This window comes from Camelus bactrianus, chromosome 12 (assembly GCF_048773025.1).
Source record: "Camelus bactrianus isolate YW-2024 breed Bactrian camel chromosome 12, ASM4877302v1, whole genome shotgun sequence".
NCBI lineage: Eukaryota > Metazoa > Chordata > Mammalia > Artiodactyla > Camelidae > Camelus > Camelus bactrianus.
Window position 1 is genome coordinate 14,605,692 of NC_133550.1, and position 19,766 is coordinate 14,625,457.

The 19,766-nt window shown below is 52.3% G+C and overlaps 1 protein-coding gene across 1 annotated transcript; it reads left to right on the top strand.

The window, feature by feature from the left end:
• Positions 1-9,299: 9,299 nt before the first annotated feature.
• KRT71 (keratin 71) lies at positions 9,300-18,223 on the top strand. The gene is made up of 9 exons (XM_010964340.3): positions 9,300-9,833; positions 12,260-12,474; positions 12,952-13,012; positions 13,526-13,621; positions 13,978-14,142; positions 14,340-14,465; positions 15,654-15,874; positions 16,538-16,572; positions 17,380-18,223. The coding sequence occupies exons 1-9, from the start codon at positions 9,387-9,389 to the stop codon at positions 17,589-17,591; spliced, it is 1,578 nt and encodes a 525-aa protein (XP_010962642.2). The 5' UTR covers positions 9,300-9,386; the 3' UTR covers positions 17,592-18,223.
• The last annotated feature ends 1,543 nt before the right edge of the window (positions 18,224-19,766 follow it).

A 19,766-nucleotide genomic window follows, 5' to 3' on the forward strand; every position in this document is an offset into this window, starting at 1 on the left:
AGGAATCTGTGACCCATCAGTGGATGGTCTCCCCCAGGGTCCCAGTGCAGGCATCCCTTGACTGCTGGGCTTGAGGCCTGAGTGCTGCGCCCAGCCCCGGGTGCGTGGTGAGCAACCCAGAGACTGCGGGATGTGCTTTGGGGGATGGAGGTTACATGTCCTGTGCTGGGGTGTTGAGGAGGGCAGAGGGCAGCCCCCTTTATGCAGCTTATCCGCCTGAGAGATGGGGAGTCTTTGTCATCTGGGGCTTAATTAGGATCCTGAGAATTGTGCAGGGTGCCTGTGCTCTTGCTTTAGGACTCAGCTTGGAGGTTCCTTTGAAGCCCAAGACAGAAATCATGGAGGTGGGACCAGTGGCGATCAACTTCAGGTCTGTGGGTCAGACTTCAGTGCACAGGGCAAAGAGACCGGAAGGAATGGGCACGTGTGGCAGTGTTGGTAGGAGAGCAGCCCAGGGCAGTGAGGGAGCCCCACACTGTCTACGAGGGTAAGCATCTGCTTCCCTTGCTCTGTGTAGACCTCCAGTGAAGATCCCTCTGGGAGCTGAGTCATCTGGCTGGATGATGCTCATGCCCATCTGGTTCTTGTGCATCCACTGCCATTCACATCTTTTGTTATTGGACAACTTTTACTCTTCCTTTGAGATTCTGTTCAGGTATTCACTCTACGTGGAAGATTTCCTGAACCCCCAGGCTGAGCTGAGTGCTTATCTTCTAGGATCTTGCAGTGCGCAATGTTCACCTCCACCGTAATACTTCCACAGGTGATTGGGATGATCTCTGTGTGTGACTGATTCCATCACTACCAGATTTGGGGGCCCCAAAGGCAAGGACTGCTCTTATTCTTTGCCGGGCTTAGCAATTTGTAAGCACATAAAAGAGCTTCATCAAACAGACACATGCAGAGCATGATGTTCCTAGAATCTTTCTATCCAGCACAAATGTGTTTAAAAGATTTTGGGGGGTTAAATCCATACATCTATGGCCATTTTGACAAGAATACCAAGACCATTCAATGGAGGAAAAAACAATCTCTTCAATAAATAGTCCTGGGACAAATGGATTTCCACATACAAAAGAATGAAGTTGGACTCCTATTTCACACCATATACAAAAATTAACTCAAATTGGATTAACAACCTAAATCTAAGAGCTAAAACCATAAAACTCTTAAAAGGAAATGTAGAGGTGAATCCTCATGATCTGGGATTTGGCAGTGGATTCTTAGATATGGCACCAAAAGCCCAGGAAACAAAAGAGAAAATGGAGAAACTAGATTTCATCAAAATTAAAGATCGCTGTACATCAAAGGGCATTGCCAAGAAAGCTGACAAGGTAACTTACAGAATGAGAGAAAGTATTTGCAAATCATATATCTGATTAGGGTCTAGTACCTAAAACACATAAATAACTCTTACAACTCAATAACAAAAAGACAGACAACCCAATTTTAAAATGAGCAGAGGAATTTAAGGGACCTTCCTTCAGAGAAGATACACAAAAGGCCGACAAGCAGACGAAAAGATGCTCAACGTGATTAGTCATCAGGGAAATGCAAATCCAGACCTCAAAGCTGTGCTGCTTCACGCCCATTAGGATGGCGGCAATAAAAAAATAATGGAAAATAAAAAGTGCTGGTGAGGTGTGGAGAAACTGGAACCTTCGTACAGGAGGGAATGTAAAATGGTTCAGCCACTGTGGAAAATGGTTGGGCAGTTCCTCTGAAAGTTAAACATAGAAATATCATATAACAGAGCAATTTTACTCCTAGGTCTATATCCAAAAGAGTTGAAAACAGGTGCTTAAACATATATATGTATGTGCATGTCCATAGCAGCACTGTTCACGATAGCCAAAAGTGGAAATAGCCTCTGTGGTCTGAACATGTGTGTCTCCCCAGAATTCATGTGTTAAAATCCCACCCCCAGAGATGATGGTATTAGGAGGTGGGGCCTTCGGGAGGCGCTTATGTCACGAGGGCGGATGCTAAAGAGAACTGGCAGTCACAATGTCTGTGCCCTGTCTCCTGGAACCTCCTCCGCTCTTTCCTGCCCCTCCTCCCTGCACCTCTCCTTCCGCCTTTGACCTTTCCATTTCCTGATCTTTGTGAACATTCCAAGCTTAGTTCCAAGCGTGGTATAGAGTAAGGCTTTAACTGACTCATCCATGTTCATTGGTAGAGAAAGTCACACTGAAACGGATGCTCTGAACTTGAGAAGTGACCTTGTCCATCCTCCTGCCTGTGGGAAGTGATAATCTTTCCGGCGCAGCTAAGTAGAACCTCTCCTGCTTTCATGGTCTCAGGGACGTTGAATGAGTGAATGAATTTGATTCTGTCAGTTGGTTTCCAGCTGGGAGTCACCACATCCCCCAAGGCTATTATTCTAAAAGAATATAATAAAAACAGGACAACTGACTCTTGCTAGTTGCCCCTAATGGAGAGGAATGGAGACATGGACGTCTGAAGGCCATAGCTAATCCAAGGTGGGGCCCAGCGTCAGGTGGACTGTCATCAGAAACCAGGGACTCTCGCATAGACACATGCTCATCCACTCAAGTGGATGGCCCAAGTCTACAGAAGGCACTCAAAATACTTAACAACTGGTACAATCAGGCACGAACCCATCACAGTAGGTGTCAGCTACAGACAACCAGGACAGCTATACTAGTCCCTACCGGGTGGACAACATCCTGCTCACGTCTGTGTTCACAGTCACTGGCACACAGATGTGCACCCCCACATGGCCTCTGACACGTGTGGGAGCACATCTGTCGGCTGGCCAGCAGAACTCACAGTTCATACCACAAGCCCCAACCTCAGAGGGACCTGTTTGATAACTTTAGGCTGGAGGGATGCGCACAGCTCCTGGGCGATAGGGTTGTGTGCAGAAAGCTGCAGCTGACCCAGGCAGGGCTGAGGGGAGGTCTCTTAGCGGAGGGGTGTCTTGGTTTGTCTTTTTAAAGATATCTTTAATAAAGTTTTTTTTTATTGAAGTGTAGTTGATTTACAATGTTGGTTTCAGGTGTATAGCAAAGTGATTCAGTTATACCTATACACACATACATATTTTTTTAGATTCTTTTCCATTATATGTTATTACAATAAATTGAATATAGTTCCCTGTGTTATATAGCAGGTCCTTGTTGCTTATCTATTTCATATATAGTAATGTGTATCTGCTAATCTCCAATGCCTAATTTATCCCTCCCCACCATTCCCCTTTGGTAACCATAGTTTGTTTTCTATGTCCATGAGTCTGTTTTTGGCTTGTAAACAGAATTTGTATCACTTTTTTAAGATTCCACATATAAATGAGATCATATGATATTTGTCTTTCTCGGTCAGACTTCATTCAGCATGATAACCTCTAGGTCCATCCATGTTGCTGCAAATGGCATTATTTCCTTCTTTTTTATGGCTGAGTAATATTCCATTGAATATATATATCACATCTTCTTTATCCATTCATCTATCAACGGACATTTAGGTTGCTTCCATGCCATGGCTATTGTAAATAGAGCTGCTGTGAACACTGGGTGCATGTGCCTTTTTGAATTATAGTTTTCTCTGGACATATGCTTAGGAGTGGGGTTGCTGGATCATATGGTAAGTCTATCTTTAGTTTTTTAAGGAACCTCCATACTGTCCTCCACAGTGGCTGCACCAGTTTACATTCACACCAACAGTGTAGGAGGGTTCGGTTTTTTGGTTTGTCTTAAAGAAAAGAACAAGTCTGGGACACCAGCCCAGAGCATGTCATCAGGGAAAAGCATGATGCATGTGAGAAACATGCAATGGTCTTACGAGCACTCCTCACCCAAGCCCTGAAATTGCCTTCAATTGAGCAATTGTCTTCAAAAGAGCAAAGCAGGCTGTGAAGGGGAGTGGGGGTCAGATCCGCTGGCTGGAGGGCCTGGGGCAGGAAGAATAGTGTGGGAAGAGCAAGTCTGTGCTGGGGAGCTCAGTTTTCTACCCTGTGGTTCAGGTGTCGGAGGGAATGGGAACCGGGCTGTGGGAGGCTAGAGTCGGCTGTGTACACCTGGAACAGGGCAGGCACATGCACTGGACATTCACACACAAGAAAGCCAGGACCGGCTGGAGGCTGAGGATGCAGATTGCAGTCAGGCTGCCTGGGTTGGACTCTGGTTCAAATCCTGGTTCCGCTGCTCACTAGCTGAATGAATGCGAGTAAGTTACTTAACTTCCTTGTGCCTCAATATCTTCATCTGTAAAATGGGGATAATAACAGTACCTGCCTCACAGGGCTGTTGTGAGGATTAAATGAGTTCATATATGTGTAGTGCTCAGAGCAGTGCCTGGCAGAGCTCGCACTGTGTGTTAGCTGTTATTATTATTATTATTACTGTTATTATCACTATTATTATTTACCAGGTGCCTCCCATTCACCTCAGGGAGTAGGTGGAGTGGATGTTAGTACCCTCCTTCTTAGAGATGTTGAAACAGAGGCTTAGGAAGTTGGGAGACCTGCCCATGGTCACACGGCAGGACCGGAACCTGGGTCCTCAGAGTCCCAAGTCCACATACTTCGCCAGAGGCTTGGGGTGGGGCTAGAGGAAGGAGATGGCCAGAAAAGCTCAAAGGGGATGGTCCCGGCCACGGAGCTGAGCGAGGAGAAAATGAGGGGGATGGGGCTACCCTGGCAGCCAAACGGCAGGATGGGAGAAGAGCCGAGTGGCCGGCAAGACAGCCTTCCTCCCACCTTTATATCCCAGCTCCTCTGGTGAGGTCACCTTTGGCCTTGCCAGCTGCAAACCTGCTGACAGCTGTCCTTCCCCCGATGCGTAGCTTTGATTGTGGCCAAGTCCCCCTAGGAACTGCGCACCGTCCAGCTGGCTTGGGGGTACGTGCCCTGCCCGCCCGAAATTACAGGAGGATGTAGGGGGATGAGGAGGGGGAATTGTGGGGGATTCACAGACAACAGGCTCATTTCCTGGGTCCATCTGCTGAGGAGGGCTGGCTGGGCCTGAGCTGATGTCATCCAAACAGACTAGCTCATTCTCTCTAATTTTGGAGACAATTACTTACTCAGAGAACCACCTGCCCTTCTCTCCGTGCCTGCAGCCTCTCTGCATGACCTCTCACTCCCAACTCCTACCCACATGGCAGCTAGATTCTGCTTCCTCAAACATGTATCACTCAGGCTCTGTCTGGCTCCAGAGTCCTCAATGGTTCCCTATTGCTCTCCCTGTCGTATGTGCAGCTTGGGATCTAGGATCCCTCTACCCCTTTACTCATAATTACTCCACCCTGAAGGGTCTTTTCCTCACAGATGCCCTTCCTCCTGCCAGCCTGGGCTGCTTTCACCATTCCTCACTGCCAGTCTACCCAAGTCTTTTTCACTTTAAAGACTGGAATCCAAACCCCCTCCTCCAGGCAGCCCTTGTGGATTCAATGTCCCTGGTCTTGCCTCTCCTTTGTGCGTTCCCTTTGCCTCTCACCCAGCAATTACTCTCGGGTTGTACCAGATTTTCTCACCCTTCCCTCTCTGAGACCTCCTCTGGAGACTTATCAGACCTCAGAACAATGAGAAGGGGGAGTCAGTGGGTCCTGTTGGAGGCCGTGGAGCCACACAAACGTGCCAAACTGATCATTGTCCAGAAGTAAACACAAAACTACAAAGAAAGCGACAGATTGTGTAAATGGAATAAAACATTTTGGCCATAAAACCAAGGGCCATACAAATGTAATTTATTTGACAAGGAATTTAAATTTTCCTTGAATCTTCAAGCTAGATATTCCTGATAACTTGAGGATGTGATTCTCTGATCTGACACACTTCGTCCCACCAATTCACAGGTGGGTTAAACTGCAGCTCAGAGATGCCCGTACCTGGCCAAGCATCGCTCAGAATCGGATTCCCACCTCAAAAAGGTGGGCGACCCTGGTACTGTGGAGGGCGTCAGGGAAGATGAAGCTGGAATGTGGGACGTTGTAGATCACACCCTCTGAGAGGTCTCCCAAAGCTGGGGGCTCTGTTTCCTCCTGCCCCTATGTCTCCCCAGGTCTCAGTTAAAGTGAGGGCAGGGCCTTTGGAACCTTGGTGACCTGCCACCCTGTCCTGGTTTTCTTCAATCCCTCCCTTCCTCCCTCTTTTCCTCCAGGAAAAACACAAGCACCCCAGGAGCCCCACCTGGGCCCACCCTTCCTGTGGGTGGCCCAGAAGGCCTCTCCTTCCTCTGCTACCATTATCCTCATCAACAACATTGGGTGTTTCATTCCTAATGGTCACTGTCTAATTACCTAGTTTATGCTAAGGTGTTAATGACTTGTTCATAGCTTGATGAGAGGTTTTTCCCAAGGATACCTGTGTTTGGACAGATCCAGAAAGCTCTCTGAGGGCAGAATAATTTGTCTTGCCTCCCTCAGCACTTGGTGGGGGTTCAGTGAGTTTTTGATAAAAGGATCAATTCCAACCCACTTCATGTTTGAAAAGGGCTTCCTGCCGAGTCTTGTATGTGGGAAGTACTTAATAGACAGTGTCTATTAGTGTTTCGAATGGTGAATTTTCCATGATCATAGGTGGTCTGAGTGGAGACATTCCTTGAGCTTGGGACCTCTGGGAACACCAGCCCCTCCTGGTCCCCCAACAGCAGGTGTCACTGTATGGGACTGATCTAGACACCCTCTGCCAGAGGAGAGGAAGGAGGGAGAGGAGAGGACAGGCCGATTCCTAAATTCTACTTTATGCTCTCCTTTTGGTCATTGATAACATTTATGGAACACTGAATATGTACCAGGAACTTACCAAGGCTTTACACGAATTAACACCCGTAATCGTCACAGCTACCCCAGGTGGAGATATTATCCCAGTTAGAATTGGGAAGCTGAGGCTTAAAGAGGTTACGCACCACTGGGTGGTGGAATTCAGACCCTTAGAACCAGCTCCCGGAGCCTGGGTTCCTGCCTGGTGCCATTCGAGGTGGATGCAGACCCAGGAGCTTCCCCAAAAGGCACCAGCCCTGCCGTTTCGCTGCTGCTCCAACAACTGTCAGTCCTCTCGCACCTGGGAAGGGATGTCCAGAGGCTGGTCACGGGCCCTGAGGGAAGCTATGGAAGGAGGAGTCGAGTGGGGGACATGGAACCCTCACCCAGGCCCCTGGCCCTAGGGAACATGGCTGCCTCCACACAGGTGTCAGTGGACAGAGGGGTTCAGGGCACCGGGAGGACATGGGGCTAAGTCCACGGTTTAAGCAGGATGTTGAAAGAGCAGAAGAATTTGGGTCAGAAGAGACGGGATGAGAAGGTGCTCTAGGCTGAGTAATAATATTTTGGCAAAGTTTTGGAGGTATTTGAAGATGAGGCCCATGGGTGACCTGGCCTTGGCCGGAGTAAGGCGCACATCAAACACACAGCCAGCAAAGCCATCGAGGGGACCATGTGAGGACAGGGTTCTACGAGCTGTGACAGCCTTTGGTGCTATAGCACAAGCTCCTGTGTCCCCGGCACTGGGCACAATGACTGGCACACAGTAAGTGCTCCCAGAGGTTTACGGAGGGAGAAGGGGAGGGAGGGAGGCATGCAGTAGGTGGAGGCTGATCTGGGACCCTTCCACTCTCCCCATAAAGGAAGCTGAGATGACATGTGACGCAGCCTTCAGAGGAAGCTCGTGGGAGCTGCCCACAGAGTCACATGCCAAGAACACACTAGGGGCTGAGGGAGATGGGAGAGTCAGACCGGGGAAATGATGACCTGGGAAGACCTCCGGGAAGAGGGCAGGACAGGGGAGCAGCGGAGCAAGAAGGAGACAGGGAGAATGGACAGAAGATGGAGAGGAGGGATGAGGCTGGATGGAGACAGGAGAGGGGAGAGAGAGAAGTGAGGGAAAGAAATGCTGGTGAATCAAGAAGACAAATCGGCAGGGGGAAGGCTGGGGAGGAGCGCAGGGGAGGGGGAAGGAAGGGATTCCAGGTTAACCCCCTAAACAAAGTGAGAGAGGACACACCAGCCTGGCCCCAGATTCCCCTCCATCCTGTGGTCACACTCAACCCACCCACAGGGCCCCAGCAGAGATCTCTGGGCAACGGCAGTCTCTAGGAGGAGAGCTGGCCGTGGGCAGAACAGGGGCCACAGCAGCAGCGACAATCATCGGGGAGCACTGGGGTCCACTGCGGGAGCCAGTGACCCAGCAGGGAGGGGACGGCAGGCAGTCTGGGAAGGGATCACAGGACTGTTTGGAGCAGGAGGCACCGTGCTCACCGGGCCACCCTTCTTGGCCAGACCTGCACTCCTGGGGAGGCCCCAGCCCGCCTGAGTTCTTGGCTTGCCTGGGTCCACAGGGATGTGATGAGTCCAGTCTCATCTTCTAAAGACACAGCTTTATTCAAACTCTAAACAGGTAGTTCCTGTCCTCAAGTTGCTCCTGGTCTTATTAGCAAACACACATTGGAGGAAAGACAGAAAGAATGACATGGACCCCCTAGATGGCTTCGCCTGAAACCCCAGGCCCTGGGTGAGCCCCTCTCTGCTGTATCTGCGCCTCCTCCCAGTTGACTCCGGGAATTTCTCAGCTACCTGCCCAACTCTGTCCTCCTCTTCTCTTCTTCATTCTGGCCAGTGCTAGCAGGGCTGGATGTCACTTGTCCCTTGAGTAGCCTCTAGCCTGCCTTAGAATGGGAATTGGGAAGAGATAAAGTTTGGCGATCCCACTTCCTGGAGAACTTGCAGAAGCACCAAGGTCCCCTGTGTCCTCAGCTGGCTCTCGCCTGGGATGCTTATGACCCAGGGAGAGAGAGGGCCACTCCATCCCTAATAGCCACCCCAAGAGGGCTGCTGTCCTCTGTGGGTTAGGAGAAGAGGCCAGCAGTGGGGTGTGTCTCCAGGAGGCCTGGGGGAGGGGTGAGCAGCTGAATGAATGGCCCTTCTCCAGGAGACAGGAAGACACAGCTGTGGCTGCAGCCCTCACACACTCTACCCAGCAGCCGGCCCTGTCCAGGGCAGTTCATCCTCTCCTGGACCCCCAAGAGGAAGCCCACAACCGAGAGAAGTTTCATCAGGAGAGGGATGGTGACAAGCCAGTGACATCCCCCTGGAGAGGCTGGGGCCTGGGGCAAATTACCCTGTAACAGCAGGTTAATTAATTAGATAAGACCCAAATTACATGAGCAAGGCTTGCAAGGCCAGCAATTTGAAGGTTTCGTGTTGTCTCAGAGGTGGGGAGGCTTGATCTCTGGCTCAGCACAGAGAAAATGACTTCTTGCTCCCAGGCAAGCCAAACCCACGAATTAAGCTCTTGACTGGCCAGCCACGAGCCCCAGTGCCCAGCACATATAAAGGAGGGCACCTGCCAGTCCTCACTGCAACCTGCAGAACCGTGTGGGAGTTTGCCTTCGTCCCTCCTGCGTCTGAGCTCCGTCTCCACTGGAAGCATGAGCCGCCAATTCACCTGCAAGTCGGGAGCTGCTGCCAAGGGGGGCTTCAGCGGCTGCTCGGCTGTGCTCTCGGGGGGCAGCTCGTCCTCCTACAGGGTAGGGGGCAAAGGGCTCAGCGGGGGCTTCGGAAGCCGGAGCCTGTACAACCTGGGCGGCGTCCGGAGCATCACCCTCAACCTGGCCAGCGGCAGCGGGAAGAGCGGAGGGTATGGATTTGGCCGGGGCCGGGCCAGCGGCTTTGCTGGCAGCATGTTTGGCAGTGTGGCCCTGGGACCTGTGTGCCCGACTGTGTGCCCGCCTGGAGGCATCCACCAGGTCACCGTCAATGAGAGCCTCCTGGCCCCGCTCAACGTGGAGCTGGACCCCGAGATCCAGAAAGTGCGGGCGCAGGAGCGGGAGCAGATCAAGGCTCTGAACAACAAGTTCGCCTCCTTCATCGATAAGGTGGGTCTGCTAGGACCTGGGGGAACTGTGCACAGCCCTTCTCTTTTCTTCTTGAACACAAACTTTTGTTGCAGCAGAAGGGATTGGGTTAGAAATGAGGAGGCACTTACGGTGGACAAGGCAGATACTTTCTATCCTCAGAGTGACTTATGTAAGATTCCCTGTGTAGTCTTTCTTGTGAGAAGACAGAGGTAGGTCAGTTTCTACTGGCAGGAGCTCCAGAGAGAAGGCCCCTGCTTCTTACTCTTGAGGGCTGGCTTGCCGCCATAGCTAAGCTGGGGCCCATGCAGGCTGGCTACTGAAAAAGCCAGCCACGGGGATCTGTTCCAGAGTGACCAGGGAAGCTGTCCTCCTCCCATATGTTGCAGGCTGATCTTGTCCACTAGTCATTTGACTGCTGGATTGGAAGCATCAGTGTATGGTCTTCATGGGTGGCTTGGCCACTGGCATTAGTTCTGTTCAGCTAAGGACTCCCACGAGAGGCAGAACAGTGTGATGGAGAAGAGGTCTCCACAGTGCCCCAAAGTCAGACCTGCCTTTGACTGCGGCCCCATCACTTACCAGCTGTGTGACTCTGGTAGCTAAGCTGGCCACATACCAAGCTGTGTGATTGTGGGGAGAGGCATTCATCCCGTCTGTGCCCGTGTTTCCTCATATCTACAGTGGAGATAATAATCTACCTCTAGGGCTCATTGTCAGGTTCATGAAAGGAAATGCATATGAAGATCTTGGCATAACACCTGACACAGGCTAAGTACTCCTCAGACGGCAGTCATTGTGATTATCATTTTTATCTCTGAGAGCTAGGGGAGGGGTGTTGAGAAGGAGAGGAATCAAAGGTCTGGAAGAGGTCTCACAGGTTCTTGACTTTCGGTGATAAGAAATAATTGCTCTCATTTTGCGGGTCAGCAAAAGAGTGGAGGTAATGCCGTGCCCAAGGTAATGCCGTGCCCAAAAGAGTGGAGGTAATGCCGTGCCCTAGAGAAGGGCAGGTGAGGTTGGACACTCAGCCTCCTGCTTCCAGACCCAGTACTGGGGACTGGAAAGCTACGCTGACTACATGACAGTCAGGCACCAAGAATGGGTCAGCCCAGGACATGGCTTATTTTGAGATGGTCAGTGGCCGTCAGACCCCTGCCCCCCCAGCTCCAGACTCCTGCTCAGAGGATTCCCTGCTGGCCCTGAACGGTCTCTGCAGCCTCTTACCTCTAAGCTTTTTCACATCTAGAAGATCACAGTGTTCTGAGGTTTGGAGTCTGGAAGGATACGAGAGAACTGACCTTTGGCTGGGCTGGTCGAACCTCATTAAGAAGTAAAGTCTGGAGACATGGAAAGAAAGACAAACAAGAAGACAGTCACTTCTGTGGAAACGGTGGTCTGCCTTGGGTCGGGGGAAGCAGGCTCAAAGGCCTGGAGAGTTCCCAAATAATTTTAGTCTCTAGAGGAGGACAATCCCATAAACCGAGGCAGCCAGAGAAGATGGGTGCATCCTGTCTGCATCTGGATGTGGAGTCCTAATGTGTACTGCGGTGTCCTGGGTGCAGGGTTTTCTCTGTGGTCAATGCTAAGTCTTATGGACAGACATGGAAAAAGTCAGGACTGGTTAAACCAAACCTAATACTGGTTGATCTCCTGGAGGCAGGCTGTTTGGTGGCCAATCCCATCTCAGCACTGAATTCCAGACAGGTTTTTGATGTCTTGTGTTTTAACTTTAAGGAAAACAACCTTATTTAAACAGTAGCTGTGCCCATGGAGGATTAAGGGAAATCATATTTTTAAATTGACAACCCCCCAATCAAAGATCTACCCTCTCTAGTGAGTTTCCTGGCCCAGTGAGGCCACATAGCATGGGGAGGTCTGTCCGTCCGTCTTGCTCCATGTGCCATGCTTGCTCTAGGGAAGATGGTTCTGAGGAGAAGGACTAGGAAAGAAGGAAGAGGCCATAGCAAAGATGGACTTGGGGCCCAATGCAGGAATTTAGGATACTCAGAAGCTCTTGAACTATTGAGCCTGGCTGAGCTTGAGATGTTATAAAATGAAGAGCAGACTCCCTCCTTCAGAATGGTCAGCCTTTCCAAAGATGGACCCAGCCCGACTCTGCCCTGGCATTTTCAGGCCCACTCCTGACCTGGGCTGGTTTGGTCATGGTGGGTTCCAAGTGACCAGATGCATGGGTGATGGAGATACACGTCTGGGTTTAGTTCTGACCTCAACCAATTATTAAACCGTTGGACCTTGGAAAGAGGCTCAACTTCTCTCTGCCTCAGTTTCCTTTCCATGAAGCAGGATTAACAATTTGCCCACCTCAGGTGGCTGTTGTGAGGGGTAAAGGAGAAGACACGGAGAGAGCTCTTTGCCCAGCCCCCAGGGAGTGACAGGTGTGACTGTTTCCGTGGGGCTCAGCACTGATGGTTGTTGGGTTCCAGGTGCGGTTCCTGGAGCAGCAGAACCAGGTTCTGGAGACCAAGTGGGAGCTGCTGCAGCAGCTGGACCTGAACAACTGCAAGAACAACCTGGAGCCCATCCTCGAGAGCTACATCGGCAACCTGCGGAAGCAGCTGGAGGCGCTGTCCGGGGACAGGGTGAGGCTGGACTCGGAGCTGAGGAGCGTGCGGGACGTGGTGGAGGACTACAAGAAGAGGTGAGCGGGGACCCCCTGTAACTGCATGACTGCCCCGTGCCTCTGAGCTCATCTTGCAGGAGTGGGCCCCTTGGGGCACCGGAAGCTCCCCCAGTTTAAAGTTTTTGGAGGTGGGGGCAGTGTTCCTCATACCAAGCCGAATCATCACCCCCCCCCCCCCAAAACACTGGAACTTGCTCCCTGCTCCTACAGCCTGGCACTTGGGACAAATGTGAGATTTCCCACAGGACATTTGCACCACATGCTCCTTCCTCATTTTTGAGGCTGGATCTTTTACAGTCTCCTTCCAAATTTGATGATCACATCCCTTCCTCCTGGAAGTCTTCCTTGCCTGGTTGGCCCCACTGGCCTTGGACTCTGCAGCCCCTCAGCACCTGTGCCCTCTGACAGACACACTGCCCTTGCTCAGGGTCTTCCTGGGCAAACGAGAGTTCCCAGTGAGATGTATTAACTGACCGAGTCCCAATATTCCCACAGGTACGAGGAAGAAATCAACAGGCGGACGGCTGCAGAGAACGAGTTTGTGCTGCTCAAGAAGGTGAGGGGTAGGCAGGCCCTGGTCTGGGGCTGGTCCAGGACCAGGAGGAGCTGAGCCTGCTGGCGTGCTCTCCTCTCAAAGAAGGTGACCCGATCCAGAAATAGCAAGAGGAAGGCAGGGGAAGACCACAATGTAGGACTATCCAGGGAAGGGACTAAAATGGCAGAGAGGATAAAGGCATCCTTGAGAATTTAATAAGAATGGGGTTGACTGCAGTGAGGAACAACAGAGGAGGACACACAGGGTCTTCCTCTGCAGCCTTGGAGCCTTGCTCGGATGTCATAGGGATGACTGACAGCTTCCCTTCCTTAGAGGGGGACATGTCCCTGCTGCGGAGGGAGCCCATTCTTAGGATGGGGCAGGGCTGGGGCTTTTGCTCTGTCCTCCCCTTTTCCATGAGCTTCCCAAAGAGAAGAGGTGGCTATTTCCCCATTCAGGGGACCCAGGTTGGGGTGCATGTTGCCTTCTTGGCTGCACCAGCAGTGATCTGGGGATGGTGGGGGCATCTTTCAGGACGTGGATGCGGCTTATGCCAATAAGGTGGAGCTGCAGGCCAAGGTGGACTCCATGGACCAGGAGATCAAATTCTTCAAGTGTCTCTATGAAGCTGTAAGTCTGTCTCTCCACCCATCCCTCTGAGGGTGGTCAGTGGGGAAAATTCTATTCTGGGGCTGGGAGGGTCACCCGGTACCTCAGGGAGGCTTACCTGCTCAGCTGTTCATCTCCATTTCGACCCTGAGAGGCTCCTCATCTCCACCCTCTGGGTGAGAAGGAAATGGCCCAGGTCCTGGCTTTATGGTGATGGAAATCTGTCTGGGGCCCAGAAGGAACTGACTTTGCTCAGGGAGCAACAGCCTTGGTTTGGAGCCTCTAAATTGGCACCACCAGGATTTGCTCACCTTGCTTGGGGGAGGTTGCAGGCCTCTGACAGTCAAGTCCCAAGACCGTCCCTGTTTCCCCTGTAGGAGATCGCTCAGATCCAGTCCCACATCAGCGACATGTCTGTCATCCTGTCCATGGACAACAACCGGGACCTGAACCTGGACAGCATCATTGATGAGGTCCGTGCCCAGTACGAGGAGATCGCCCTGAAGAGCAAGGCCGAGGCCGAGGCGCTGTACCAGACCAAGGTGAGCTGGACTAAAGGCCTGCCAGGAAGGGTGGCGACCTCAGCTGGCATGAGGGATGGTGCTGATCATTCCCAGAGTGGAGGCAGTGTCCAGTTACATGTCCAGCGTGGCCTGCCCACATGGCATTACCAGCCCTGAGCCACCATGCATGCCCACCACATGGGACCCATCCATGACTCTGTGCTTTGGGTCTCCAGTTCCAGGAGCTGCAGCTGGCGGCCGGCCGGCATGGGGACGACCTCAAAAACACCAAGAACGAGATCTCGGAGCTCACTCGGCTCATCCAGAGGATCCGCTCAGAGATTGAGAATGTGAAGAAGCAGGTGAGGTGACCAAATGCCCGTGGCCTCGGGCAGGCAGGCACAAGTGGAGAGGGGAGGGGCGGGCCGAGGACGTCAGCCTCCCAGATCTCTACCCATGAGAGGAAAGGAGCCAAAGGGATCACTGTATCAAACCCTTATAGCAAGGGTCCCTGGGGCACCTCATCCGCTGTTCACCCCAAGGATCTCTGCTTTGAAGCCCCCTCCCCCAGAAAGCCTTCTCTCATCACCCAGAGTGAGCTAGGACCACATCCCTCTGCCCTTGCTGACACGATCAATGTGCTCTCCCAGCACCCATGCCTCCCCTGCACTTGTCACGCTTCTGTAACTGCCCAGCACCTGCCTTTCCTTCTTCCACTGGACTGGAGGGAGGCAGGGAGCTGGCTGATTTTCTCCCATTGTTTTCCCAGCATCTAGTACAGGGCCTGGCACATACTAGCTGCTTAATAAACATTTTCTGATTAAATTGTTACAGAGAAGGAAACTGAGGCTCAGAGAGGTTGAGTGGGTTGCATAGCAATAAGTGGCAGAGTGTGATCTGAACCAAGGTCTCTTAGCTCCCAGTCCAGTGCTTTTTCCACTCTCCCATGGGTTTTAACTCTCCATAGCTCTGGGACCTTGGGCAAGTTACTTGTCCCTACTGCATTGGGTGTTGTTAGGACTGGATGAGCTAAGGTATATAAAGGGCATGTGTAGGGCTGAGCACAGTGTCAGGTGTATGGTAAGCACTTGGGAAATAATAGTTGGTCCTAGAGAATCGCCTTCCCGGTGCCCTTGTCTGTGGTCCCAAGCATCGGGGCAGTCCCTGTCATGCCTGTGACACCGTATCCCAGTGATCTCTCCTCCTAGGCTTTAAACAGCTCAAGAGCAGAAGGTCAAGTTTACTTTTCCTCATTTTGTGCCCTTAGCACAAGGTGGCCAGGTAAATAAATTTGTAATGAACTAAAGTGGTGCTAAGCTGACCATCATCTCAGGAGGGCAGGATGTACTACTGTTCATCACCACCAAAGTCTAAACCCAAGGGAGTGGAGATAAAGCTAAGGAAGGGGCTCCAATCTAGAAGAGGATCAGGGGGTCGGAACGGTGGAGGTGGGCATCTCTGCCCCAGAATTTCAAAGAATGAGTAGGATTTGGATGTGCATGACTCCAATGAGCCCTTCCAGTTTCCAACTTCTCCAATTCCCCATTTAGGCTTCCAATCTGGAGACGGCCATTGCTGACGCTGAGCAGCGGGGGGACAATGCCCTGAAGGATGCCCGGGCCAAGCTGGATGAGCTGGAGGCTGCCCTGCACCAGGGCAAGGAGGAGCTGGCTCGGATGCTGCGCGAGTACCAGGAGCTCATGAGCCTGAAGCTGGCCTTGGACATGGAGATCGCCACCTACCGCAAGCTGCTGGAGAGCGAGGAGTGCCGGTGAGGGGGGAAGCTCTGGCAGGAAGGCTCCAAGGGTTTGGGAAGGATCAAAACTCATCAGAAAAGAAGAGTTTTAGGGAAGAGAATGAGTAATGATGCTAGAAATAATAACAGTAATTAATAATACCTACCCAGCTGTGAGTGCTTACTTCATACCAGGCAGTGTGCTATGTGGATTGGCTCATTTATTCCTCATGACTTCCCTGTGTGGACCTGGGCACATTCCCACCCTCCATTCCTCCATCTCTCCCCGCCCCAGAAAAACCCATTACTATATTAGGCCTTTTTGTCCTATCTTCCTTACCTGTCCAGGTACAAGATGAGCTTGTTGGAGATGTCCCAGAGAAGCCACTCCAACTCCCCAATGTTCTAGGAAGAAGGAAGGGCTCAGTGGCTGGGCCTGACCCTTGGGAGGTGTACATGCCACCCCCACATGTGGTCCTAGGAGAACAACTGTTTTACTTCAATTATTGCCTGGTTACCCCAAAGATTCAGGGGGCCCCACAGTTTCTCAGGCTCTGCTTGTGCCAAAGAAGCCCTGAAATTTTCATGGGTTCCCACTGAGTTCAGAAACCCACTTAGGCTGGTGGGGGCACTCACTCTGAGGTTAATAGACTGTGGGTTGGATAACTGTTTGCTCTTATTTTATTTCTCCCCTAACAGGATGTCAGGAGAATTTCCCTCCCCCGTCAGCATCTGTAAGTACTTGTACGCTTGGACCTAAAACTGTGGAATCTGTGGACCGTAGAGGGCCTTAGTTACACCTTGTGTGTGTAGATGAGCAATCTAAGGACCAGAGAGGGAAAAACTTTGCCTGAGATCACACAGCCAGATGGCAGAGGCATGGCCAGCAATCAGGCCTCCTGATTCTCAACCCAGGGCTCCTTCCCCCTTATGACTCGGTCTCCCTGTTTCCAGGGGATGGCAGCCACAAGGATATTATCTTGGGGATGGGAAATCAAAGGGCACGGTGCAAGAAAAGAGCATGGGTGTGTGTGAGGCTTGGGGAACCAGACCTGTGATCAGACCTGGGCTGGGGAATTAATGAATGGGGTACCTCGGAGGTCAAGTTGACAGTGTTAGCTCTCTGGGTATCTCAGCAAGGCTAAGAATTCAATCAGAGCTTCTGAAAGATGCCATCTGTAGAACAGCTGGCAGGACGGAGAGGTCAGACGGTGGGAAGTTTAGAAAAAAAAAGGCTAATAGAAGAGGAAGGAGTGTCCAGCATGACAGGCAGGTCTATCGGTACCTGGACCAAAGAGATGGACTTCTGCGAGTTAAGAATGAGCTAGATTGGGTACAAGCTGGGCAAGGCAAGGGCAGGGCGTGGGGGAAGCTGTCTCCGAGATATTTTCCCCAATGGGGAGGGGCTTGGCTATGACCAGATCCCCCATCCAACCCACTGTTTCAAGAAGAGCCCCATCTTTCCAAGGGGCAAGGTGGCCTCCTCTGGCCCTGCCCCCTGCTCTGCCTGTGGGGAGCTGACCCTGCTCTCTCCCCTGCAGCCATCATCAGCAGCACCAGCGGCAGCGCTGGCTACGGCTTCCGGCCCAGCTCGGTCAGCGGAGGCTATGTGGCCAACAGCAGCAGCTGCATCTCCGGAGTGTGCAGTGTCCGCGGTGGGGAGGGCCGGAGCCGGAGCAGCACCAGCGACTCCAAGGATGCCCTGGGGAAGGGCTCCAGCCTGAGCGCCCCCTCCAAGAAGGCCAGTCGGTAGAGAGGGCTGCCCCATGCCCCTCCGCCATCCCTGTGTCCTGCATCTGGCTCCCCCAGCCACTGTCAGCCCTACCCCAACCCTGCCAGCCCTGCTCTTGTACCTCTGGTGCTGGACTTGGCCACCCAGTCCTCCCAACCTGTGTCTTCCCCAGCCTGGATGGGTGTGGACGACTAAGCTTGGTGAAATTCCTCCCTGCACCCGCTGGTGTTTGCCTCCTTGGCTGTGGTCCCCTAGCCATGCCACCAGAGCAGCCCCTGGCTCCCAGCCTTCTGTCCTCTGCACAGCTTCTGGCTCAGTTGCTAATTACTCTGTCTGGCTCCATGGATCTCAGACCGAGACCCCCTTTCACACTGGGGCGTTTGTCCCAGCTCCTGCCCTGTGAGGGGAGCTGGTTCTGTGTTCAGGAAAAAGAGGGCTGGAGGGTAAATGACCAGGCGAGGCCATCCGCACCCCACCCTGGCTGTCTCACGGCTCATTCTGAGCGGACCAAGTGCAACCCAGGGTCTCTTTCTCCCCTCTCCTGCTTCCACAAGCAGAGAAGAGGAGGCCCGTTCCTTTCTCCTTTCTTCTTAAAGGCCCTCCCACTGCATCCTCAATAAACAGCAGAGTCTGATGGCTTGGTCTCTGAGTAATCAAGGTGTGCACGTGTACCTCAGTTCAGCTGCTCACATGAGCAGGTATCACACAGCCACCCGGACACACACAGAACAGCGCTGCGTGTCGCCTGTGCACCCCATATTTCAAGGGTAATCTTCTCTGTAAGGCAGAAAAAGAAGCTTTCAGAACACACACGGCAGAGGGGCTGCGAATACCATTGGGGCTGCAGGGAGATGAAGTGCGGAGCAGAGTTTGAGAAGAGGGATGGAGAAAGGGTGGGGAGAGAGGAAAGGAAAAGCATGGAGAGGTGTGTGTGAGGTCTCGTTTGTGACTTTCAACAGAAGTGTTACCTGTGTCCACTGGCAGAAGGGGTCCTGCTCCCAACAGGAACCCTGGCCTCTTTATAAGAACTAGATCTTTCCTAGAGGAAAGGTAGGGGCTTGATGGACAGGTGTCTGCATTTATTCCACTTGCTCCTCACTTTCACAGATCTGGCCTCCTTGGGGGGGTCACCCCAGATGGGTGGAGCTATGGGGGACCCCATACACTGGACCCTTCTGCTAGAAAATCTAAGGGAACAACTTCTTGGAACCTGAGGCTAGACTGAGGAGGAGTGAGTTGGGGGTGGGGCAGGCTGTGAAATTTAGTGATGATGCAGTTAGCCAGTCCTGCCCTATGGTGAGGAGAGGTGTGAGGACAGATGGACAGATTCCCCAGCAACCAGCCGTGAGCCAGCAAACCTCAGCCAGGAAGTCCTTGGAGGCCCGAGGGGTTTCCAGCAATGGAGGTGGAGGGGCAGCCACTATGTTACATGAATCTATGTGGTCATTGGATTGTGGTTGCCAAGAGCAGTGGTTCTTTACATCAGTTGAAAAATAACCTGGAAACTTCAAAACATACTGATACCTGAGCCTCTCCTCCAAGCTGATTAAGTCAGGCTACTGGGGTGGGGCCCACGTTTCATTGGTATCTTCTGAAGGCTAGTGAAGGAATTCTAAGGAGCCACTGGCCTAGAGTGTGGATCCAGGATCCAGAGGGGAGGAAGGGCTGATGGATTAGTAATGCCTGCCATGGCCACGGGTGGAGGGAGTGGTGGCACACGATTCCCTCTCTTGTTGGTGCCCACATGTGGCTTTGCAGTTACCAAGTACATTCACACCCATTGTCTAAACAGTGCTGAGAGTGACGGAAGGGTGCTACTGCTCTTTTACAGACAAAAAGATTGTTTATCAGGTCACCCATCTATCAACAAGCACCCTGGGCTAGAGAAGACCCCAAAGGTGCCCTGTGGCTTGCCTGCCTAATTTTAGGGGGCTGAGGTGGAGAGTGGGGGCAGGGCTCTGGCTCCAGCATGTGAGTGGACAGGAGCTTGTCCTTGGCAGTGCTGCCACCTGCCTGCTCCTCCCTCCTGGCAGGTTCCAGGAGGACATCTACTGCAGGGTGAATGTGGAAGAGGGCTCAGTGATGCCCTGGTTCCTCGCACAGCTCCCGCGTCCTGATGTGTGGGGCCCTCTGTATTTGCAGCAGGGGCCTCTCTATTTCACCAGTGAAGGAACTGAGACCCAGGGAGGAACAGGG